The sequence below is a fragment of the Cyclospora cayetanensis genome, unplaced genomic scaffold (genome assembly GCF_002999335.1).
Source record: "Cyclospora cayetanensis isolate NF1_C8 unplaced genomic scaffold, CcayRef3 CcayRef3_contig_53, whole genome shotgun sequence".
NCBI lineage: Eukaryota > Apicomplexa > Conoidasida > Eucoccidiorida > Eimeriidae > Cyclospora > Cyclospora cayetanensis.
In genome coordinates this window covers 152,109-176,171 of record NW_020312514.1, presented here as the reverse complement: position 1 = coordinate 176,171, position 24,063 = coordinate 152,109, and the positions used below count along the sequence as shown (strand labels likewise).

Below are 24,063 nucleotides of genomic sequence, written 5' to 3'. Positions count from 1 at the left end.
ATACGGTAGCGCTGAGGAGCTATGGCTGGGCAGCAGCAATTGCCCTCTCTGCGCGCATGCGGGTAGGGCCCCTTAGGGGCCTTCCGGGAGCTCTCTTCTGAAAACGGTATGTCCGAACTCGAAAGACAGAAATTATAGGCTCAATTTTTCTGGTGGGCGCCCTTGTTGTGGGTTGCGCAATTCTTTGCGGACAAAGACTGGGTGCCCTCTGCTGTTGCAGCAGCAGTAGCAGCAGCAGCAGCACAACACGAGCGACGCCGAAGCCAGCGGCACCTCTCAGAGATGCCCCGGCGCAACAAAGATGAAGTAACGGCTGCAACATCGGACTTCCCCAAGCCTCCTCCGGGGTGTCGGTGGATGGCAGAAGGGCCAGACGGTTCGCTCATCGATGTGCAGCAGCTGCACGATGAACGCCTGGAGGAGGCCGTGGGTGAGGAGGCTTCTTCTGACGATGAAGAAGTAGAAGCCAGCGCACTGCAACCAGATGATGTTCCGAAGGAGCTACTGCTGCACCCGCAGCTGCTGGAGAGCCGCAGGCGGTACCTGCTCGCATCTTGCGAAGCAGCAGGCGATACAATTTGCAGCATGGGTGTGAACAGACAACTGCAGAAGCAGCCCGGAAATCATCAGTCCGTAAAGTCGGTGCTGGCTGTAGGTGCCTCTGATGACGTGTGTCGTCTCTTTGACGTATCCGAACTCCCCCCGGCTACTGAGGAGGAGCATCAGCTTGCTCCTGCAGCCACCATAGAAGACGCAAAGGACTCTGTCTCTAGCGTCGGCTTCTCCGCCGATGGCCTCTTGTTGGCTTGTGGGTCCTTCGACGGCTGTGTGAGAGTCTACGGTATTACGGCAGCAGCAAAGGCGGTGTTGCTGGAGGAGCTGAAAGGGCCGTCCGAGGGCATTGCAGCCTTGGCTTTCCATCCTCGAGGCTACGCCCTCCTCGCAGCTTCTGAGGATCAGACAGCGTGGGTTTGGCTGCTGCCTCCCTCGTGGGGTGCCGCTGCCGCCTCCCCAGCGCCCGCTGTCAAGCCGGCTGTCACGCTGTCTGTGTTTGCTGCATCCTCTCCCCTAACCTGTTGCGCCTTCAGCGGCAGCGGCACCCGCTGCATTGTGGGGGGCACCTCAGGAGCGTTGTCTCTCTTCGCGGCGCGAAATGGAGCCTCTTTCTGTTCCTTTACGCACCCAACCTCGGATCCGCAGGCCAAAGCAGCTGAGACTCAAGGCCCCGTGAACCCACGCAGAAGCAGCAGCAGCAGCAGCAGCAGCAGCAGCAGCAGCAGCAGCAGCAGCAGCAGCAGCAGCAGGAGCGGTGTGGAGGACAGCGAAGGGGGAGCTATGGAGGTGGATGAAGCGGAACCCGGAGAGGCGGTGGTGTGTGTTGCCGTGGATGCATCTCATAATTGCTGTTTTGTGGGATACGAAGATGGATACCTAGTAGCTCTTAGCGAGGAGAGTGGCAAAATCCTTTTGTGCGTCAGAGGGCATGCAGCCGCCGTTGAGGCGCTGCTGCCTGTTCCGCCTGAGCACGGGCTTTACTTGACAATGCGGGGGGGGGGGCAGGGGAAGTCTGAGGTTCTCTTCTTTTCGGGGGGTTTGGATGGAAAGATCCGTCTGTGGCAGCTCAGCAAGAAAATCCCCAAGCTCACGATTGATTGTACGATCACGCCGCTTTCCCCGGACCCCTCGTGCCGCAGCGGTGGGCTCTTAGCCGACAGCAGCGGCGATGCCGATGGTGATGACAGCAGCGAGGAGGGGGTAATCAGGATGTTGCTGCATCCTGAGTTGCCCCTGCTGCTGGCGGGAACCTCTTTCGGACTGCTGCGCGCCTATGACTGCCGCAGCAGCAACAGCGGCCTTCAGGCGTGCTGTGACATGTGGACAGCACACCCGTCTGCTCTAATGGAGCTGCAGAGCATCAGCACGACCAACGGCGGCAGCAGCGGCAAAGACTGGGTAATTGCGTCGGGTGACTCGGACGGAGGCGTTTACGTTTGGGCTTTAGACTCGAAGGGCCTGCTGCTGCAGCGGCACCTCGCGGCAGAGGGAGGCTCCTAGGACACACACTGTCTCCCTCTACAGGGGCAGAAGGTGAGAGGGGGAGGAAGGAAGAGGGGGGAGTGTGGGAGGGAGGAAAGGCGTCTAGAAAAGCGGAGAAGCGCATTCATTCTGACGCGAGATTCTTTGGCATGCGCCTCCTCGCGGGTCGGTCGATCTAGGTACTACGTTTAGGCTGTTGCGCAGGGGGCCCCCGTTTCTCCGTAAGGAAAGTGCTGGGTGCTGAGGAAGCTTTCAGAGAGCGCTATCTTCTACACTTTGTTCGCACAACTATGGAGAACCCCTTTGGCTGTTCACGATCACGCTGACCCCCTTGCCCTGTGGCCGTGCTGGCGCGGCTCTTTATGTAGCGACAATTCCAGAAACGGCTCCCGAGACAGAGTCCGCCAACGAACTAGCGAGTTGGGATCATAGCTCAGCGACGACGGGGTGGAGGGACGGCTGCAGCAATCTCTCTGCAGCATAGGCTGCGCGTAATTGGCTAGCTCATGAGAGCTGCTTTTGGAAGCTAGCAACAAGTGGGAGAACTAGCAAGCTTCCCAAGAACTGGTGTCCAGCTAGCTATACCGAGCTGGCTAGCTAGCCACACAAAAAGACAGCTAGTTTTCTACAAAGAGCCAGCATACTGGCCATTTCCAGGTTGTGGAAGGCAGCACACTCGGCTCGTCTAGAGATGGCTGCAGCACTCGAGAAAAAGAATCCCACCTTCTAGCTAGTCAACCAGGAGTCCAGCGAGCCAGCTAAGCAGCTCAAGAGCTCACCGAACAACTGTCTTTGCCTCAAAGAGACAGCGAACCGAGAGCCTCTGGGTCTAAATCTGCATTGGAGGACAGAAACTCCCTTAGAGCATCCCTGCGAAGACCACAGCACCACCCCAAATCGTAAAACACCTGGAGTGTAACCCATAGACTTACATGGGGACGCCGCAAAAACTTCAGGGCCTAAACCCAGAAAGGGCAAGGAAACTGTAGAGGCAAATGAGCATGAGAGTGCTACGGGCATTGGGGGTTTGATTGTCAGAGAACTAACTGATAGTCCTCGGTGCTAAGAATCATCGGCGAGCCCTCAGCCGCCATGGCATTGAATAACATCAACCTGAGCATGGGCACCCACAGTACCAGCAGAATGGACGGTAAAGCGTGCAGCAACTGCATCAGCAAAGCGCTTGCAGCAGGAGTTTTGGAAACAAGCATCTCTCTCTAGTGGAGCTGCAACGACAGCAGCTACCCGTATACGCAAGGTTTTGTGGGGGAGCAAAAGCTGAAGCTTAGGGTGTCCGACTGCTGCCACCCTTCCTGGCTAAGAAGAGAGTAAAGCGCCTAGGTCTTTGAATAGCTACCCGCATGGAGGAGACAGGCGAGGTGAGAGGGGTACAAGCCACCGCCAGCCAATGTCAAAGAGCTCAGCAAAGTCTCCTGTTGCTGCCGAAGCTGGCACTGCTCCTGCTGCTGCTGCTGCTGCTGCTGCCGGCGTCCGGCAGTTGAAAGCAGCCGCATCCAAAATGACACACATATCTGCTACGCTGCCTTCAGCAGCTGTCAGTAGCTGCTCGGCTTCCGCAGCTGCTGGTGCAGCCGTTGCTGTTGCTGACCCTGTTGCAGGAGGTGGTGAAGGATCCACATCTTCTGCCGCCTCTGCTTCTATTGTCGTTGCTAGCCCTCCTGTCTCTGTTGCTTCTGCTGCTTTGGGTGCCGGTGCCTCGGCTAAACATGTCTTTTCAAGCTGTATCAGGTCTTGCTGCACTTGCAGCAACAGGAGATGTGTTACCTTCTCCTCCACCAGACCGCTCTGCAAGCAGCAGCACAATAAGCCTCGAACTGCATGCACAGCACCCGTAGGTGGCTCGCAGACGCACAGCAGAAAGGCTAAGAAGCCTAAATACCTGCTTAAGCGCTGAGAAGAAGAATGCGACATCCCGAAGAGGCAGCAGCGGCATGCTGCTGCTGTTGCTATCGCTGCGGAAAGCTGCTGCAGACTTCATCGACTCTGCAATTCTGTCGAAAAAGAGGCGAGCCAAGCTGAGAGGCACTGCAGCACCATAAACATCCCACCCACAAACAAGAGCCGCAGCAGCAACAACGCAAGAATTGAATAACAGCTTTGGAAGCACTTGCCGGTAAGAACGACAGATTGCCAACTCAGTCAGCCACAGCAGCAGTCCAGCGGTGTCAGCGGGTCAAACAGTGGAGATACACCAAGAAAAGCGGTAAGAACACTCTGTAGCAGCAGCAGCGCACTCTCATAAGCTTGGACAGCAGCAAGCAGACCGCCGCAAATCTGCAGCAGTAGCCTTGTTGGCAGCAGAGAAGGATGATGCAGCCGTCCCTGTGAAGCGCATGACAAACCGTAAACAATGAGCATCCAGTTCCGCTGATAATTGGACCCTTTGCAGGGGAGCGATGACAGCAAGAACGACAGCAACAGCAGCATCAACAAAGCAAGACGCACCAGAAGCCTTGAGTCTGCGTCATGTAGGGTCTGCTGTACGAGCCGGTCCATGGCATGTGCCTGTTGCATTTTTCGCTTTTCCTGCTCCTGATGCTGGCTTTCCTGCTCTTGCTTCTGCTCCTGCTGGGGTTGGTGCAGCAGGTGCGTTGCTACAACAGCCAAGTGTTCTGCTAGCTGCCCTTGCAGTGCGAAGGGGTGGTGCAAAAGGTGCACGTAGACGGGCAGCCAGGGAATTAGTGAAGATGCTTCCAACAGCAGCAATCTGCAAAGAAAATCCACCCGCAGCAGCTCCCATTTCTTCTTCACGCCCCCGTTGTTGTGGCATCAGCACCAGCATGTAATCCGTAGCACTACTCTCTGTGTGCGAAGCACTCCAGAATTCCCAAGGGCAAACCCCACACAACCCTAACCTGTGGGCTACGGCGTTGATAGTTTCTTGTCCAAAAGATCCTCTAAGAGACTGTCTCTCGGCTACAGCAGCACACATGGCTGCGAGTGACGCAGCAGAAGCAACAGGGGCAGCCTGCAAGACAAACCGACAAACCAAAGCCCCTCAACCCGGGTGTTGACTTCCCAGAAGATTCCATCCGTGGCGCGTGAGCAGTCCTATCATCCCCAGCAGCGACACGCCTCTGCAGACACTGCTGCTGCAAACGCCTCTGTTGTCCCCCCTTGTGTTGTTGCTGGTGCTGCTGGTGCTGCTGCTGCTATTGCTGTTGCTGCTGCACCCCTGCCTCTGCAATACCTGATGTAGATGCAGCGCAAGCGAAGCAGCCAGCTTTCTGCCCTCCAAAAAACGACCCGACGGTGTTGGCAGCCAGCGTGTCCTCACAACGCGTCGCTGAGACGCCTCCCAGGCTTCCATGCTGCAAATCACACACCACCACACGCCATGCTGCTGCAGCTTGGAAGCCTCGAGCCAGTCATCAAATCCAGGAAAAAGATAGAGACAGGCAGACATGGCGAGATAGAAGGAGATATATACAGAGATATAGGGAGATAGGAAGAGATACATACAGAGATACATAGAGAGATAGGAAGAGATACATACAGAGATACATAGAGAGATAGAAAGACATATAGATAGATATATATATATATATATACAGAGACGAATAGAGAGATAGAAATAAATATAGATATAGAGAGAGAGATACACACATACATATAGCGAGAGAAAGAGGGAGATCAAGTTTGAGATCAAGTTTGAGATCAAGTTTGAGATCGAGATAGAGCGCGGGGCAAGACACAGGTCTGAACCCCGAGCACGTGCCATCCAGATACACTGACACCACGCCTGAGATGATTTTTGTGGAACTTACTCTACGGAATCCATGGATCGCCATCCCCGAGGCTGTGGCGGGGGTGGCTTTCTAGGCATAAGTCCGCACAGCTGCCAGCCATGCAAAGTTTCCTGTCCATACAGAAGCACACGCATCCCTTTGGACTCGCATTTAGTGTGCGCAGAGCGCATGCGCAGCAGTATCTCCCCCACCACCTGCTGCCGCATATAATAGGCTGCATGAACTGCAGGCTTTATGCAAGAAAAGGCGTTCAGCGTAACGAACGAACGCATAGCTTACTGCTGCGATGAGCGCTGCCTTCGCCGACAGGGGCACCGCCTCCACCAATGCCAAAAAGCCATCACCAGGGGAATCCCATACGCAGAGACACTGCAGCATCAACAGGGACCGAGTCGCAGGCAGTGGCAGCAAAACACTCCCATGACGCACCCGTGATGTCATGTCTTATGAGCGCAGCCGTTCCTTGCAATTTCAGAATAGCAGTATATCTCCCGATGGCTGCAGCAACTGTCTCCGTAATCCTTAACATTTATGTTCTTGCTACTATTGCAGCAGTCATGGAGGCGGAAGGGGGGAGAGGGAGGGCGTCAGGGTCCCAGGTGGTACGGCTTTGAATTTACGGGGTGTCTGTACAGCTTGCTGCGGGCATCGGCTGCAAGCGACGCAGCTTCTAGTCTCTCTCGAACCATGAGCAGCAGCGTTCGCAGTGTGCCACTGCTGCTGCTGGTGCTGCTGAAAGCCCGAACAGACGTCATCATCATCCAGACGAGAAACGCTTCCTGGAGCACACACCCGAAGCAGCGGTGAATGGCATATGTATCTACACCCTGTAACTGCGTGCAGCAGAAACAGCAGAACACCACGGACTCTTACGGTTGCACAGCCTTTAAGGTCTTTAATCGCACCTCTTCATCCAGAGCTAACTGTGTTAGCTGCCCTGCACAGCGCTGCCAGTTATGCCACTGCTGCAGCAGCTGCTGCTGCAGCAGACTGCGCTGCTGCTGCTCGCCCTGCTGCTGCCCATGTTGCACGACGACGCGCAAGAGGTCTTCGCGGAGAGTCTCTAGGGTCGATGTAATTCCGAGAAGCAAGGCAACAATATCTCCTGGCTGCAGGAGCGGCAGCTGCTTCAGCAGTTCCTCCTGCTTCTGCTGTTGCTGCAGCTGCAACAGCAGCCGCAGCAGCTCGAGACGCTTTCTCAGGAGATCTGCTGCACCGGCGTCGGGGCTGGTCGCCTCTTCCTGCCACTGCTGCAACAGTTGATGTTGCTGCTGCTGCAAGCGCTTCAGTACCTCCCGCAGAGAAACCACAGGAAAGTCACGCACAAATTTGACTCTTGAAAAGAAGTGTGCAGCCAGCTCTGGCGCGTCTTCTGCTGCCGGTGTTTTTTCTGCCGCCGATGCGGCTGGAGACACTGCAACGTCTGCGACTGCTGCGTGAAAAAGCCTGCTGCGCAAACGTGCTGGTGAATTCCCCGCTGCTCGAGGATGCTCTAAAAGCCGAGGGATCGTGAGGCAGTTCAGTCCAGCGCTCTGGCGTACCGCAATCGCTCCCGCTGCCGTCCTACGAGCGGTTGTTCTTGCCAGGTTTGCCGCTATGGCAACAGCAGGTGCCTTCGCCGCCTTAGCAGCAATAGTTGCTGCTTTAGCAGCGAGGCGCATGCTGGCGAGCAACGAAGAACGTGTGTGGCGGGATGAGTTGAACCCCGGAGAGCGGCACGGGTGCGAGTCGAAGAGGCATTTGTAGCCTCCACGGCTCCCTGCCCGCTGTTTTTCAGGCGGTGAAAAATAATAAGAACTTACGTATGATAAGCCTCATGCCTCCAAGCCTATCCTGTAACTCGATGCATGCACGCCGGGAAGGCTCTGTGTTGCGTCGGCTGCAGCCCCCGTTCTTAAGGGCAGCTCACTGTGGAGGAGGAAGCCTCTAGGCTTTGCCATGATTACCAGGCCAAAGAGCAGCCTTTTATTGTAAGCAGACTCTACGCTTGACACATCCCTAAAGGCATGCACCCTATGTGCCGAAGCTCAAATCGTACACCCTGTACTTCGAGTGAACGGCAGTCCCCTGTGCGAGAGAATGAGGCGCTTCCAGAGAGCTGCCACGGCTACAGCTCTTCTGGCGGGTAGGTACCTTGACTTCTGAAGAGCGAAACATGGCCCTTCCGAGGCAGAAGCCTTCGGGATTCAGGAGGAGCGATTTCAGGCACCGTCGCTCACATGCAAGCAATCGACGGAAACGGCTGCATGTGGCTGTTGCTGTGTCTTCGCCGCAGCGTCTTCGGCGCTCTGCCTCCCGAATAAGAAGACGCAGCAGCGGCTGCAGTGGTGGAAGCTGCACAGCGTTTCCGCCGCTGGCGTGGCTCACTGCGCTGCAAAGCCACAGCCGCGGCAGCAACTTATGAAGCAGCAGCAAGTGTTCGTGTGGGGTAGCCGCTTGGGGTTTCCTGGAGGTGCCTCTGAGGATATCGCGAACCCAACAGAGGCAGCGGCGCTAAGCGGTGAGAGCCATGATTTGGAGGAAAGGAAAGGGGAGAGGAGAATGACTCTTCGAGGTCTATTTGTTTGCGTAGGCTTTTTCGCTCTCTTTCCGACGCTGTGGGTCTTGTGGGCGTCTAAAAGCGGATTTGAGGTTTGAGCGGTTTTGAATAGATTTCAAAACAAGGGGCTAAGCGCTTCAGGAGTGGACGCTTTGTGTGCTGCAGCTCTTGGGGAGAGTTGGCACGTGATTTCTTTTGGCCCTCACTTTGGAGCAGCTCTATCAAGGGATGGTCGGCGTTGCTGCCTCTGGGGATCTCTTCAGCAGGAAGAGGGGGAACTGAGTTCGTCCTTTGTGCCTCAATTCACTGTTGTTGCCCTCGCCGCTGCTGCTCCCTAAATACGGCTGCTGAGGGGCAGCGTGTTTTGAAGAAGTGGGAAATGCCTCTTGAGTTGCTGTTGCTGCTTTGAGCTGCTGTTGCGAATGCTCCAGAGTTCGTCCCTCCCTTCATCCTGCCTCTGCCGCGGGAGGCAGCGGCTGCCGCAGACGTACAATGCTCTGCAGCCGAGCTTTTCCTCCTCGACACCGATGGGCGGATCTTTGTCGTTGACGACGTGCTGCTGCTGCTGCAGCAGCGCCTGCAGCAGCAGGATCAACTACAGCAGCAGCAGGATCAACTACAACAGCAAAAACCGTTCAGACAGCTTACGGGCCTGCCGGTTAAGGGTTATTTAAGCTCTGACTTCATCTCTAGTATGGCCATTGGCGCTTACCATGCCGCCTTTGTCTCGAAGAATGGCAGACTCTGTACGCGAGGCAACTGCCCTCTACGTGCCACGCCGCTGCCCGTTCGCGGTAGTGTTTTTGCTCCACAGCTGCCTGAGATGCGGCTATTGTTGCCTGGTTTTCTGCCGCTGCTGCCGCCTCCGTGACTCTTTTCAAGACAGGTTCAATGCTGCTTTCGCTGCTGAGATGCTGGGGCGCTCGCGGGATGTCTGTGCCTTGTGCTGAGACTTCCTCCTGTCTCTGCTGCAGTTTGCTGTGGCGATAATCTTTATGGGCAGTGTGGTCTGAAGCCAACGGACTCTACAGCGCGCCATGTGGCAATGCGCGAGGTAAAAAAGCTTCCATATCTTTTCATGGTCTCAAAACTACGCTCTAAGCACCAAGCAGCAGTTCCTCCTCTGCCTTTCTCTGCTTTTCACACCGCCACACACGCGTTTCCACCCGTACGCGCACTTTCTTACACTGCATTCTGCATGTACATACATCTCTATATGGGTGTATGTACACGTGCGTGCATGCCTTCGCATCAAGACTCGCTGTGTTTTAGCTTTGACATGCTCTAGCAGGCCTTAAGGTACTCCTCGATATCAATACCGCACTACCCTTGTTGTACACGGGGAAACCACTCGCAGTTTGAGGAGGTGTTTTTTCTGCAGGTGGTGCTGCCCGGGGAGGCCAAAGCTGCTGCAGCTGCCTGTGGCGAGCGCCACACTCTCGTGCTGTCCTCTAGTGGAGACACCTTCGCGTCCGTTCTGCCACCCGTACCCTGATAATATTGAGTTACAAGCCAGTCCCTATCGCTTCGTGTCTCTTTGTTGTGTGATGCACGCAACACACACACAGCTGCTGCCGCTCCCAACTCGAGGCGCTGTGTCTTCATCTTTGTGCTGAGAACCCTGAACTGTTTTTGCTAGCGACTCTTTCCCTCGCCGTAGAGAGCAACTGCTCCTGATTCGAGCAGTTGCATGAGGTCCCCGCCGTGCAACAGGGTGTGAGGCGGGTAGCTGTTCGCGTTCGTCCACGCTTACCTACGGGTGGACAGGGGCGGGCGTGCTGTTTCAGGTTTGGAGATGATTCAAAGATACAGCTGGCGATCGGAGACACCCGAGGCCAAGGGGGCGCAGACGTGGGAACGACATACAAGGAACGCATCGATATGGGTAAGCGCTCTGTTGGAGGGATCTTCTTGTACCTTCCTGACGATCGATGCATTCCTCCCGTTTAAAGCCCCCTTTGCTTCGCAGTTCGCTCCTTTTTGATGCGATCATTCACACTCGGTATTTCTCGCACAAAGCCCGCGTGGAAGGCCACACAAGGGCGCCGCCTCCTGACAGATTCCGCGTCTGAGGGCACATGCCAGAGGGATGGTGCTTGACGCATTTTGTACAGCGGGTGTGAAGGCCCCCATGCGGCGGGGAGCCACTTACGGGCTGTTGGAGAGGCACATTCAGCACTGCCCCATTCCCTCGCTCAAGCCTCCTGCTTGTATCTCCCCAGAAGGTAATTTGATGACCCCTCTGGTGTTACACACTGCAAGATCCTGGTGCATGCTCGTACACACGCCGCAAGAAAAACGCTTGGGTGCTCTTCGTGGTCTAGGGTGTATTTGTATGTGTGTACATGTGTATTTGCATGTGTGCACATGTGTATTTGTATGTGTGTGCATGTGTATTTGTATGTGTGTACATGTGTATTTGTTTCTGTGTGCATGTGTATTTGTATCTGTGCACATGTGTATTTGTATCTGTGCACATGTGTATTTGTATCTGTGTGCATGTGTATTTGTATCTGTGCACATGTGTATTTGTATGTGTGTGCATGTGTATTTGTATGTGTGTGCATGTGTATTTGTATGTGTGCACATGTGTATTTGTATGTGTGCACATGTGTATTTGTATCTGTGTGCATGTGCATTTGTATCTGTGTACACGTGCATTTGTATGTGTGCACATGTGTATTTGTATGTGTGCACATGTGTATTTGTACCTGTGTGCATCTGTATTTGTATGTGTGTGCATCTGTATTTGTACCTGTGTGCATCTGTATTTGTATGTGTGCACATGTGTATTTGTATGTTTGTACATGTGTATTTGTGTGTTCAGCTGCTAGAGGCGTTGCTACGGCGGTAGCTGCAAGCGACTTTTCTTCACTTATTCTGTATCAGGACATGTAAGTTGCACAAGTCTTGGAACCCTCAATCCTTGGCAGGAGACTCGGGGATGCACCAAGCGACGCAGGAGTCTGCTGCTGCTGCAGCTGCTCTTCCCTCATGACCACGGCATTCGTGCTGGTTTGCCTGCTGCGAGCGGCTGCGTTGCAGAGCAGCACATGGCGGAATACCGAGAAATGTGCTTCTGTGTTGTGGAGAGGCGGCGAGGGGGCAGTGTGGAAGAACTCTGCAGCAGCAGCAGCAAACGCTGCTACCTGTACAAGTGAGCACCCCTGCCACCAGTGCTACTAGCTGGCACTGGCATAAAGACTAAGTTTTTAGCAATTCTTGGTCTCGTCGTTACTCCTTTGCCGATCCAACCCCCTGTTGGGCTTTACATGCGACACTCCAATACGCTTTACCCCACGCCCTTCCTCGATGCAATAGCACCTTCCCGGCGGCACAACCCTCAGTTCCTACATCTCGTGCGATCCTGTGCGCTGTGTTACCCAGCTTCCAGCGTCTGTCTCGCCTCCCCTCATGTCTCCCTTAGTATCTGATGTTTCCTGCGGGTCGTCTCACTGCCTCATGGCTCTAAATCAAAAGCACCTGGTCGGTTGGGGGTTCAATGACAAGGGCCAAGTGGGAGCCGGCCCTAGAGGTATGCAGCCTTTAGCCCCTACAATGTAACTGTGTATTCTTTCTTACAGCAGGGTGACTATGCAGGTTGCACCCTCTGGACGTTTGTTTCCCGCACGCCATAGATGGTGGTCTGTTCGTGGACTGTAGAGCTCATTGCGCCCCAGGCACTGTCTTAACCCGCGCCTCAACCCTTGACAAGCGTCACTACATCATTTGTACGGCATTAGGGCCTCTTGGAACCGGGTAGGGGAACCTGTGGAGTTTGCGACGCAGGGATTGTCTCTCCTGCGCGTTGCGTGCGGCTACCCGGGGAAATCTCAAGAAAAGAAAAGAAAGAGCACGACACAGCAGGCCGCGGGGAGGCAGGATCGGACACAGGGACTGCTGGAGGGTGTCAGGAACCTCAGTCATTGGAACAATTGCACATTGCTGCAGTGAGTTGCGGCTTCGCAAACTCAGCAGCTATTGTCACACAGAAATCTTGAATTCTAATTGCTTTTCTCTGAATTCGACAGTGCGCCCCATGTCTAGTTCACGGCCCATTAATTCGAAAATTTGCCTTGTCGGCCTAGGCTCACGGATTACGCAGTGTTTGACTCTACATGAGGACACTGCAGCAAGCCGTGGCAGCACCAGCAGTCTAAGCTGCTGTTAGTCGAAGTTGCATGCAGCTGCTGCTAGCCAACCAAGCATGAACAGCCGAAGAACTTTCTTCCTTGTTATTTTTCGCCCCTCCAGCAGAGGCATCCCGGTGTCAACCGGCTTCTGCTGTAGAGAGGAAGGGCATGGACGGCTGTAAGCCATAACGCCATGAATCGTGATGGCAACACCCATTCTCCTCCGTGGAGTAGGAGTGTGCAGGGCCCTCCCGAAAGCGAAATAGCTCGGAGATGGCCATTCATAAATAAGTGAGCGTGCAACTCTGTCACTCTCCATGTATTTCGATTCCGGAGAGCTGAGGGACGACTTGGGGCCTCACTGTAGCAGCTCGCGCGACCTCGACACGACACCTGCACCTTCCTACAAGGTTTCCGATTACTTGCTGTGAACCTTTTCATGGGGTAGTGGTGATTGAAGGCATTATTGGAGAATCACGTTCACAGACGCCCCAAATGAATGAAAACTTCCCCTTCACGTCACATTAATGAATCTGCAAATTTTTGACTAAGAGTCCAACGCAGCATCCGATTGTGCCACAAGGGCCTCCAGCCGCGCATTGGTGGATTTTCACGCATAGACTACTTATGATTTCAAGAGCAACTGAGCGTCAGTACTTATTCTTCACCTGAGATGGAAGAGCCAATTTGAGCGAGATTCAGAACGCATGAATATCACGGGGGTGTCAACCGGCTGTAGCCTACAGTGTAGGGTGGATGAAAACAGAACGCCACAGGGCACCTGCGCTTCCAGGCAGCCCTACAACAGCACACCTGTGTTGGTTGGGGAGATTAGTCTGTACTTCCTAATTTAAAGCACACGCAGAAGGCAAAGTACTTGAGCAACGGAAGCGGGTACAACGGAAGCGGGCTGCTGCTTGGCACACCAGCAAGGTGCCTCAGGAAATGGAATTCCTCTTACACAGACTACGGTACATTAAATAGGGCGCCAGAGGATAACTCCTGAGATGGCTACTCTTCACATGTAAATTTTGCGTCGATATAAGCCGACATCCAGGATGGAGAATCGCTAGCATGACTGATATGTCAGCCAAAGAGAAAACGCAGAATTTCCAGCTGCCTGTTCACTGCTCAGCGCCCTCCATGATACTCAGGCTTGCCGCCATGCAGCAAAACCCAAGGGTTGGCAAGGCTGCGGCACCTAGCTCTCTCGCGAAGCCAAAATGGGTCTTGTCAGCGTTTTCCTTGGCTTTCATGCTGGGCCGTGTGAGCCATGACGTATTTTTACATATGCGCAGAGTGAGCCAATCAAAAGCACGCACGCGGGCACAGTTGCGTGCTGTGACGGCTAGTGTGCGAGGAAGCGCTGGCAAGAACCATATACTGGTCTCCGCGACAATACTCAATTAAATTCTTGTCAGTAGAGTGGAATTGTTGCTCAAACAAAGTGAGTCAGAGAGGTCCTGCGAAAGGCTCAGCAGAGGAGTAAGAAAAAATGGTTCTAAGCATGCATACCATCTTTCTGACTCTAAATGTAGCTCTTTAATAGGGAATACTATTGATCCTTTAGCCATGAACGGCAAGAATCGGCAAATATCATGGCGCTTGGAGATGTATGAAATAATGACGTGCTGCTAGCAGGCTGGTCAACTGCTTGTAATCCAGCTAACCAGTTTGAGCTCATTCATTGGGTAAGCCACAAGCTATGTTTCTCAGTAGTGGAAGCCCTCGCAGCACGAAGAAAAGACTGAACAACAGGCGAGTGAGGTGTCGGGAAAAGGAAGCCGCAAGAATCGGCCTGCGCTTTTAGGCATAAACTGGTGTTAATGCCGAAAAAGAATAACAGGCGGCGCATGTGGTGTTAGCTTAAGCCCCTGGACAAGGTATCTGTGAAGCCAAAGGTCCTTATGAATCATATCAACGAACCACTAGACAAACTAGACCAAGCAACAATCTACTTGGCATTTGACATTAAAAAGGCTTTCCGACAAATTCCCATCCATCCAGATAAAAGGCACAAAAGGCTTTCCGCACTTTCATTTACAAAGCTCGAGGATATCTGTGTGCTCTCTGGGCTTGTTAATGCCTGATTCAGACTCAAACGACAAGCTAATCGGGATCCTTATGAGACAATCAGGGAGGCCTGGATTGCCCTCTATGTGGACGGTGTCTTAGCATTCAGCGGAAACTATCAAGACACACTATGGCACCTACAGCATACGCCTCATCTGTTGCGGCACAAGCTTCTGGTGCTTGGACACGCAAATTATTGTAGCTGATGAAGTTGATTTTGTTCCCCAAGGCCGGGTTTCGGCTGCAGGGATGGAACTTTATCCGCCAAAAATTGAAACACTCAAGGCGTGGCCTTTGCATTTTTGCACATCCAACGGCGTCAAGGCGTTCTATACACTTGCAGCGTATTGCCATAATACATTCCTGAATTTGCTCGAAATGCTACTCCTTTGACTTTCCTACTTTTATTAAAAAATCTATGACTTGGGCAGAAGGGGCCGTTGCCTGAGCAAGGACGCTTGTCTGCTGCTGTATTAAGCCTCCGGTACTTGCGTTGCCCAGTATCGAGCATCATGTCTTCCTAACAATGTGAGTTGCGTAGCACTGAATGCTGGTCCTACCCGAAACGTACGGGTTCTCCGAAATACCTAATTATTGCCTGTCGTTCTCATGGTGTCAGCGAAACCGAGCAGCGGTATTCGGTGGGGGAAAAGATTCTTTGCGGCGTGTTGAAGAGTGCAAAATTGCCGGCACTAGCTGCATGGAAGTCAAGTGTCCAAACAGCGATTCATTCTTCGCCTTACGAAGAGTTTTCCAGACCTCGATAGTTTTATGGTTGTTCGCTGGCTTAAAGGCCTCCTGCAATATGACTTTATAGTATAGGGGACTCCGTGGCTTGTACATCCCTGCTTCACTCCGTATTGCCATTTCAAACAAGGCACATAATAATGTGTAAAAAAGCACCACAATAGGAAAACTTGGGAGGTCGTTTTGAGGACCTGGGTGCCAGTGCGGTCCAAGGATATGGACTGAGCTGACTATGCACGTCCTTGCTGGACTGACCTATGTCGAGTCAAAAATGGCATCTGGGTGCTGTCAACAAACTTAGCGAAACTGGCCGTTTCATCCCCCTGCTAGGGGTCTGTTACGGCCCAGGAAGTCGCTCAATTAATCTTAACATGCAAGAAAACTTTCTGATTCCACGAGAGTACAGAATGGCTTGGGGTAAGAAGTTCGTCAGTGCCTTCATGCTTCTCTCTATGACCTTCCAATAGACTGATCCTAGCATGACCACTGCAATCGATCCAGAGGCCGATAGACAGACTGACCCCACCAACCGCACACGCCTGCAATGTTTGCGACTATGTGCCCTTCAAAATCCAATGTTTGGTTTGATTTTCTCTACTGTTATAAGTGGGTGTGTAGTACAACAGTGCACCGATCTATGCCTTTTGTGTCCCTTGACTACACTGGGGAGCCCATGTCCGATCGAGGCCGCGGGACCTGGTGGGTCGAAGCCAGCAGCCACACATAGCAGCGGATAAATCCAGGGAACAGCTCCCTCGTGCAAGCGAATGAATGCCTTACAGATCAGGAGAGACAAGCAATGAATTCTGACAAGCGGCGGTCTGCTGGGTATTTCGAGCTCAGGGCTCTGGTCCTGGTGTACTGGAATGCCGTACAAAATGCAACAAAAGTTGACCAAATATCGAATTTTGCGGCTGAGTAGCTAAGGCAATTTGATTTTTACTCACAAACTAATGCTCTTTATTACGCAATCGAAATCCTCAAAAGGTGGAGGTAGTACAGATCTATCAATGATGACTTCCAGACCAGCTGCAAAACTCTCTGAAGTATTCGCGTACTCTGCCACGTATGTAGCAGAGTGATCTGTGCAGTGCCCATAGGCGATTCGCAAGGAGCTGTAAAACTGCTATATTCTAGACATAGCGAGCATAAAGGTCACAATACGCGATAGTTTCTAGTACAGTGGCCGGGGTAAGATGCAGTGGCCAAAGCTACTCTTTGACACTTTCTGCTACATTAGCCCTTTTCAACCAACACTCAATAACGAGCTCCGATTTTGCTTTGGCTGTTTATGTAAACATTCATATTGATTGTTGGCGCCAGACAAGAAGCAACACTGTGCGCGTGTTTGTGTGTACTTTAGGTGGTCTGCAAGTCTATAAAGGCCTGAACAGCTCGCTCACAGGGTGCAGCAAGGCGCACCCTAGTTGTCCCCTTCCCCTGATGTAGGAAACTTTCAGGGGTGTGGTCAGAGAGGCGTGCCTTTAAATAGAATTTCGTAACTTTCTAATAAGGTGGTTTTGACATTAAAGTGAGTGTCTTCCCTACGGAGACCTCAGATGATGCGTTACAGGGCCCATACCACCCTATAAAGCAACTGGGAGAAACGGCCCACAAACGAAGGCTTCTTCCCTACCTTTTATAAACATAGAGCAAAAGAACTATGAACAATGGCGGTAACCTGTTGCTTCAACTCCCGTCAAGCCACCAGAGAGATCTCACGGGAATCCTCTGTTGACGAGCCTGCTAAAGAATGTTGCTTCCAACAAAGGCCCCAAGGCCCCACTCAACAACCCAAGAAAACAGCTTAAGGGTGTACTTCCAGTGCGGCTGAAGGGTCTGAGGGCGTCTTCTTTGGGCAATATTCTGTTGACTGCGTCGGCGCCAGACAAAGGCACTGAGACCTCGAGGCTCTCTGACTCCACACCATTTAGCGGAGCAGTGCAGCACCCACGCAGTATCCCGCGGATCTATTAGCGTGTGTTGAATTCTCAAAGTCCCTTTTTTCCGTTGCCCCCAAAATAAAGGCGCCCTTGTAGAGGCTTCTAAGGCAGGATGTATTGCTGCGCCGGTGTGCCGGATGTGGGCAGTGGTGGAAGGACGATGGATCCGTCAAGGAAGAGTTTTCCACAGTGGAAGTCTGCGTGCAGTTTCTTCACGAAACACCAGAACTGCCCCGGACTCACTCTAATTGAGTGGTGAGCAGGGATACGGGAGAGAACACTGTTGGGCCCCAAATTAGAGAGAGACGGAATGCGACAGCAGTGACAACCCATAGACCCCACGAGAGAAATTCGGCCCGGTGTAGTGAGAGTCTCATAGTAATTCGGGTCTAACAAACAAAACCAAAGATAGACCAATGATACAACCTGAGACACAGAAACAAAAGGTGACGAACAGGAGAGGCAATCAGACGACAATTTGAGGCCGAAGACACACGGAGAAGACAACCCATAAGTGAAGCGTTCTATCAGTAGGTACGAATATTTCTACCCACCCCTAAATACAAAATGGCGAAGCTCTAAGGGGAAGGAAGCTCTAGTACGGCACAGAAACACTGAGAGGAGAAAGCGATGCGGAATAGAAAGAGGGAGAGATAATGAACTAGGGCGGCCGACTGGAACTGGGGGCAAAAGTAAAGGACTAAGTACAGCGCAAACGAGCGAGACACACGGATCGGCAGCATGTAGTGCCACATGCTCCTAGCTCCAAGTAAGCGTATACATACAGCTGCGCTTGAGTAAGGGCCTAAACTGACAAGGCAGAGAATCAAGAGGAGACACTGCAACACTACACAACACCCAACCTCCCTAACACAGCACCTCTGAAGAAGGCATTCGCAAAGGGTATACGGTCAAGAGTCTCTTACCAGAAGACTTAAGGCAACGAAGCGCACAAACCATTCCATCAAACCCTCTTTGCAGCGCCATACGAAAGGAGGGCCATCACGGGGCAGCCTACACAGCTCCTGCTGCCTCGCTCTCTCTGCAACACAAACCGTGAGACTGCCGACGCAGTCACATGACTTTCGAACCCCGCGAGAAAACTGCACCAGATTTCTCATCAAATACCGCTCTAAAGGTGTACATACATATATATGTCAAGGATTTTCGGTTTAGACGTACCGGCTGCTTGAAGACGTTCCCGAAGACGCTGTCTAGTTTGCTCAGAGAGGCAGCACCTACAGTAGGTGAGTCGCACCTTAGCCCACCAGACGGGAAACGAGAACTTTCTGACACCACAAGCCAGTCACACACCGGAAGCCCTATAAGTAGCCCTTGGAAGCTCCACCTCCCCCAAGACGAGCGTGAAGCGCGGTTACACCACAAACAGCACAAGCCCGACAAGTCAACCCTCGAACTCCTGCGAGTGGCGGCCAAACCCACAAAAGGCGTCGCAAGACCCCTCTAATTCGCATCCCCCGTAACCCACGAACCCTAACCTTAGGGGCCTTAGGGAGTAGATCGTGGCGAATCCCACGAGCAGACCGCCGAGGCATCCGCCTAGATGTGCGAAGTTGTCGACAGCGGAGAACCCCCCCAAGTTTGTCAGCTGCGCCATCACCTGTCCACACGTCGTATGCCAGGCAAAACCAGCCGAAAAGAGGGAGCATGAGACCAAAGGCCAGCTGCCGCAAAGGAGCACCTCGGAGAAAACATGGAAACAAGGCAAGGCAAGGCAATTTCGGGGGGGCCTGCAGGGATGGGGTGTGGAGGCTGGTGGAGGTGGTGCAGCTTACGATAACGGCGACAACAACCGCAAGGACACAACAAGGGTAACGTAAATAATCCCAGTTCTCTGCAGCCACACACGAAGCCCAAGAAGCAAAAGCCAGCGTGGTCTCAAAACGATTCCAAGGAAAGCTGCGCACCTCTTTCCGCCGAAGCGGGGACTAGGATACGATGACACACGGTGCGCTACTGCACCCCAAGAAAGCCCACTCCTCACAGCAGGTTCGCAGCAGCCTCTGAGGCCAAGGCGCTGTTAGAGCCTTAGCCCTCTCACCGATTGCGAAGGGCACAAGGCCCCCCAACAGCCCGTACAGTGCTCCAGAAGACCCCACTGTTACTGAGCAAGGATCGAAAACGGCACTCAAGAGGTTCCCCGACATGGCGCTGACGATCCACGTTACGAGACATCGCCAGAAACCCCATACCTGAGCCACAAACCGCGAGCTTTGCGGGTTCGCGCTGAGGCTGGGGATTGTTTGGGGTGGCAGTTGGTGGGGTTGCGGGGCTTCCCTCGCCCCCTGACGCGTGCGTGCGCTGACAGGCCTCGCCAAAGAGAGAACGAAAGCGCCTTGCGCAAGCGACGGGGGATTGCAGTTTAGCCTTACGGGTTCTAGAATACAGAGAACAGAGGCTTGGCAGAGAATGTTGACTAGCAAGTGAACCCAACCACCGTGGAGCGCCGAGGCCCAGAAGATTCGATACACCTCGCCGTAGTTCCTTATGAGATTCGTGTCGAGAGCTCCCAGCGGGCTCAGTATGCGAGCTGCAAACGCATGCATGGCGCCAATCGCACCCGGCATCGTGCCCTTTCCCACGCATCCATGCCACGAAAGAGGATGTTTGCACAACAGACGCTGTGAAGGAGAAGGCGGACTGCGGAGAAAGCGTGGGAAGGACCAAGGCTCAAGCACCCAAACCGCAGATCCCAAGCCACAAGCAAGCAAGCCAGTGCCTAGTGGCACCAAGGAGGCTGCTCACTGCATCGGACACCCTCCGCCACGAGGCTGCAAGGCTCAGAACTCGCCCCCTCCGGCAAGCGCTCTCTCAGAGACTCATTTGAAGTGTGCAGGTCGAGGCAAAAGGCTCACCATTGGGGGAATCTGACGAGGGCTTGGTGGCTTCCCTGTCGCCCCCCCGCACGAGCTCAGTCGGCCAGCCTGAGTCTTCTGCACAACGACCCCAGGCACAGCGCCTTTGTTGCAAAAGGGGCTTAGGCACAGAACCAGGATTACTGGCGGAAGAACCTTCTGGCGATACTGCCTTTAGCAGTGCTGATCTTCTGGCTGCTGCTGTTACGGGCCCCCCTGTCACAGAGGCAGCAGGCGCGCGAACGCCGGTGTTGCGGTAGCCCAAGTTTGCTTCGCATGCGCCGTAGCCAAAGGGGATCAGAGTTGGCTGTGCAGCACACACAACGAGGGGCCTTGTTGCCGTGTTGGCGCTGCCCACTACAAGGTTTTACGTCTTTCTGCGTTGCACTCTGGCCTGCAGGCGCTAGAAGAGAAGCATAGGCCTTAACGGCTTCCGAACCTTGAGGCTGTGGATGGGATCTGTCCATGGGGGGTACAACACGGGCCCAATGCAACGGCCATTGAACGAAGTGAAGTTGAATATCAGCCTGTACACTCACGCACACCGTCAGCTCTGAGCCCACCGCATGGGATTAAGACCTCCAAGTAACGCCTGCCAATTGTCTTTATGGCGCCAAAAACTCCCCCCTCTCCACGAGGAAACACACAACGCGTAGGCGCTTAGAACCCCCCTCCTCCTCCCCTCTCCCCCCGGCTCACTCCTGCAGGAAGACGAAAAATAAGACAGCAGACGACAAGCAGAGAAGAAGATAGCGAAAACAGCCCAACTTCAACTGTGCCCCAAGCCTCCGGCGCGTTGAACTCCCCAGACTCCTAAGCATGGCGCCAGTCGACCTTCGGGAGAGGCAGTCCACATGGGGCCTGCCCTCTTCCAGCTGAGCGAATGCGCGTGCCCCTTCCGGTGTCAGCAACACCGGTTGCACCTGCTGTGAACGTATGGGGCCCACTTGAGAAGCCTGGCTTATCCTGTCTCGCGAAGGCGAGTTGGTCGCAGTCAAACTAGCCACCGGAATGCTGCCGTGTCTCCCAGCTTTGCCTTCAGGGGGCTTCTTCTGGCGGGATTTTTCCTGGAGCAGAAGGCGAGGATGACGGGCCGTAGCGGAAGCCTCGCCTGCCCCAGCGCCTTCGAGGTAAGAGCTTTTCAAACAAGCCCCTTCCTTGAGCTCCTCCGCCGCCAAGACATCTCCAGCCATTGACGGAGAAGAGGACTCTGACACAGGCCTGTGTCTGGGGTAGGAGGCCCCTGAGAGTCTTTCCGGAGCGCCCTCATGTGCCATCCATGCGCTTTCTTGGCCTTTGACAGCCTCCTCCTGCGCCTGGGAGCTCTCGGAGTGCCCCTGCATTGCGGAATACTGCTATCGACACCAACCGCAAATGCCAAGTGCCGTGCTCCGCGCGGCTACCCACCGTTACTGCCACCAGCCAAGCGGTAATAGGCGAGGCGCTTAAAAGACGGAGGCAGGGGGGAAAGCTGAACAGTGAAGATCTTAGAAGCCAGGAGCCACTCGCATTTTGGTGGTCACTGGTGGAAGCCGCTGGGCCACTCCTTAGGCGTTAGGGTGCATAGGGTTCCTAAAGTGGCTGCTCCTCTGTCTAATACACGATCAGGGGTCTGAAAAAAGGAGGAGAAAGCGGAAGGAATACAAACGACACGAGCTTCCCCAGGAGCGCACCGCTCGGGGTGAGCGGCTGAAGCTCAAAGGCGCGAGCGAAAACGTGTGGAAGGCTCCCAAGCCAAGAATTGATGTTTAAAGGCCGAAAAAGTACGAAAACGCTTGACACTCGAAGCCAAGAGCTTCGAAGATCGGATCTTCAGGAAGCCAGCATGCCTGGTGTTGCTGCTGCTGCTGCTGCTTCTGCTCCTTATGATGGCGCTGCTCTTACTGCGCTTTCATCAAAGCCCAGCCAGAAACAGAACGAAGCGCCGCCGCCGGCTGTTACAGTGTTCGTTCGAATGGAAACGATATATTTGTAAGCCATTTCAGTAGCGCTTAATTTAAATAAGTCATGAACGGAGACTCCCGCGAGTACACACAGCCTTCCAGGACCAGCACTGAGCAAAGCAGCCCATTGCCACTGGTAGGAAAGAGTTGGTGGCGACGGCGGTAAAATACTCTCCTAAAGTCCTCTATACGCCCCTTTATGGAGAGGCTTTCTTGATTCTCTGTAAATCCCTCACAGCAGAACCGTATCCCTGACCGTTAACCGCTGCCGACGGCACGTGGTGCTTTCAGAGAGGGAGAAAAGACAGTAGAATCAGACCCGATGGCGATCATTATCCCCGCACTCTCAATCTTTGAGCCTTATTCTTGCAAAGCAGCCGCCTTTGAATGCATTGCTCAGCCCAAGCGTGTGGCCAAGCACAATTTGAAGCACGCTTCGTGCAATGCCATATCGAAGGTCTTCGTCGGGAGACCTGTAATTCGAGACTAAATATAAACTTGATACAAGCCTATCATGTGTCCGTGGAAAAGAGCCTTCTCCTCGTACCCCTGTCAAGGCTACGGGGTAAGGGGAGGATTACAGCTGGGGTACGGGTTGCTGCACCCTCTAAACACTCTGAGCATTCACGTCTAGAAGCATATAGCATCTAGCTCACCGACGCACAACACCGCGTCTTGCTGTGCCGAGTTAACAATACTTCACAAGGAATGGGGCATACGGCCAGCCAAACTAATGAATCGATTCTTGACCATTTCTCAGTTAAATGAGTAGTTTAGTAGAAAGTGCCCAGTGTAGCTTAGCATACTACAGGAACTCACATGCGGCAAACAGAGGGCAAAGCCCTGTACAAGCCGGCAGCGTTGCTGCAAGCGGGAGGCTGCATGCAGCTTCCACCGTTCCAGGCGGGACCACTTCTGTGAAATAGAAGCTTTAAAAGTGCCTTGTGAATCCTAAGCGCCTATGTGCTTTTTGGTTTCTCAACGCCTACTTTGCAGGAGTTCGGCTTGTAAGTATACATAGACAGAAAAATATGATTCCAACAGTTTTTAAAGGAGCTTGCGCGTATATTGATTCCCTTTGTCTAGGTAGTGGTGGATGAGCAATGTAGCACAGACATCCCGGCATACTATGTATACCGAATACGGATGCTCACCTACATATATTAGACAAATTGCAAAATTAAGGCCACTTAGGAATCAATTTCTACAAGCGTGATGATACAATATGAGTAGGTGCTCTCTGCACGTAATTCACAGGTGATAACTAGATCTGTCTGTACACCACTGATAGCTTTTTGCCATACACAAGTAAGTGCTTGTATACATGTACATCTACAGGCGCGCACCTCCAAGCAGATATGCATGTTTATATGCGTGCACTTCTGTACACATGCGTCTGCGAATATGTATATGCCCGCGGATATATGGGAAATATAGCTACAAGCGTATGTGCGTGTGCTTGTCTATCTCCCGCTGTTAAGCGCAACTTGATAAGTGAAGGGGAAGTATACAAGTACATACACTCGTAAAAATGTGTACACAGAGGAATTGACGCGTTATTAGTAGTCGCAGACCTTTTTAGTAAGAAGTTTAACACACACTGGATGCTGGGTAGCTACTGGTACAACCTGCCACAGCTGGATACAAGAATGCGCAGATGCTTGCAGAGGGATGGATAAGATTTTCCATGCGTCTATACACCGCTTCTATATTGAAGCTTCGTATTTATAGGTATACGCGTACAATTATTATAGTGCACAGTTTTTTAGTAAGCCATAGTGCACAGCTTCTCTAGGCAGATGTATGCAGTCTTTACTGTAGGTCTATGCCTAAAAATGCTGGAGCCACAGGCAAGCTGCTTCCAATGGGCCTAGATACACCCAAAGGCCACTAGATTCGTGGACTGAATGCAATTGAAGAGAACGGTTGTGCGCGTTAAAGCCTAGAAGCAAAAGCACCGTAATCCAGACGTATATTATTGCCCCAAACCCAGGTACCATCA

The 24,063-nt window shown here is 53.1% G+C and overlaps 3 protein-coding genes across 3 annotated transcripts; all 3 read right to left on the bottom strand.

Moving 5' to 3' along the window:
* Nucleotides 1-19: 19 nt before the first annotated feature.
* Nucleotides 20-7,468, bottom strand: LOC113146727 (Holliday junction resolvase MOC1, chloroplastic-like). The gene is made up of 7 exons (XM_026334919.1): nt 7,131-7,468; nt 6,774-7,014; nt 5,850-5,872; nt 1,183-1,309; nt 849-1,021; nt 274-603; nt 20-71 (listed from the first exon to the last, which is right to left on the bottom strand). The coding sequence occupies exons 1-7, from the start codon at nt 7,466-7,468 to the stop codon at nt 20-22; spliced, it is 1,284 nt and encodes a 427-aa protein (XP_026190704.1).
* LOC34620550 lies at nt 2,835-5,839 on the bottom strand. The gene is made up of 9 exons (XM_026334909.1): nt 5,826-5,839; nt 5,249-5,369; nt 4,914-5,026; nt 4,504-4,765; nt 4,293-4,380; nt 3,938-4,083; nt 3,437-3,843; nt 3,085-3,150; nt 2,835-2,907 (listed from the first exon to the last, which is right to left on the bottom strand). Exons 1-9 carry the CDS (start codon nt 5,837-5,839, stop codon nt 2,835-2,837), a joined length of 1,290 nt encoding a protein of 429 aa, XP_026190694.1.
* Nucleotides 7,469-17,344: 9,876 nt separating the features above from the next.
* On the bottom strand, nt 17,345-21,461 carry LOC34620552 (rhomboid-like protease 5). Its single transcript, XM_026334918.1, has 10 exons — nt 20,818-21,461; nt 20,558-20,645; nt 20,342-20,425; nt 20,119-20,290; nt 19,636-19,793; nt 19,305-19,455; nt 19,039-19,097; nt 18,742-18,863; nt 18,432-18,531; nt 17,345-17,668 (listed from the first exon to the last, which is right to left on the bottom strand). The coding sequence occupies exons 1-10, from the start codon at nt 21,459-21,461 to the stop codon at nt 17,345-17,347; spliced, it is 1,902 nt and encodes a 633-aa protein (XP_026190703.1).
* Between the last annotated feature and the right edge of the window lie 2,602 nt (nt 21,462-24,063).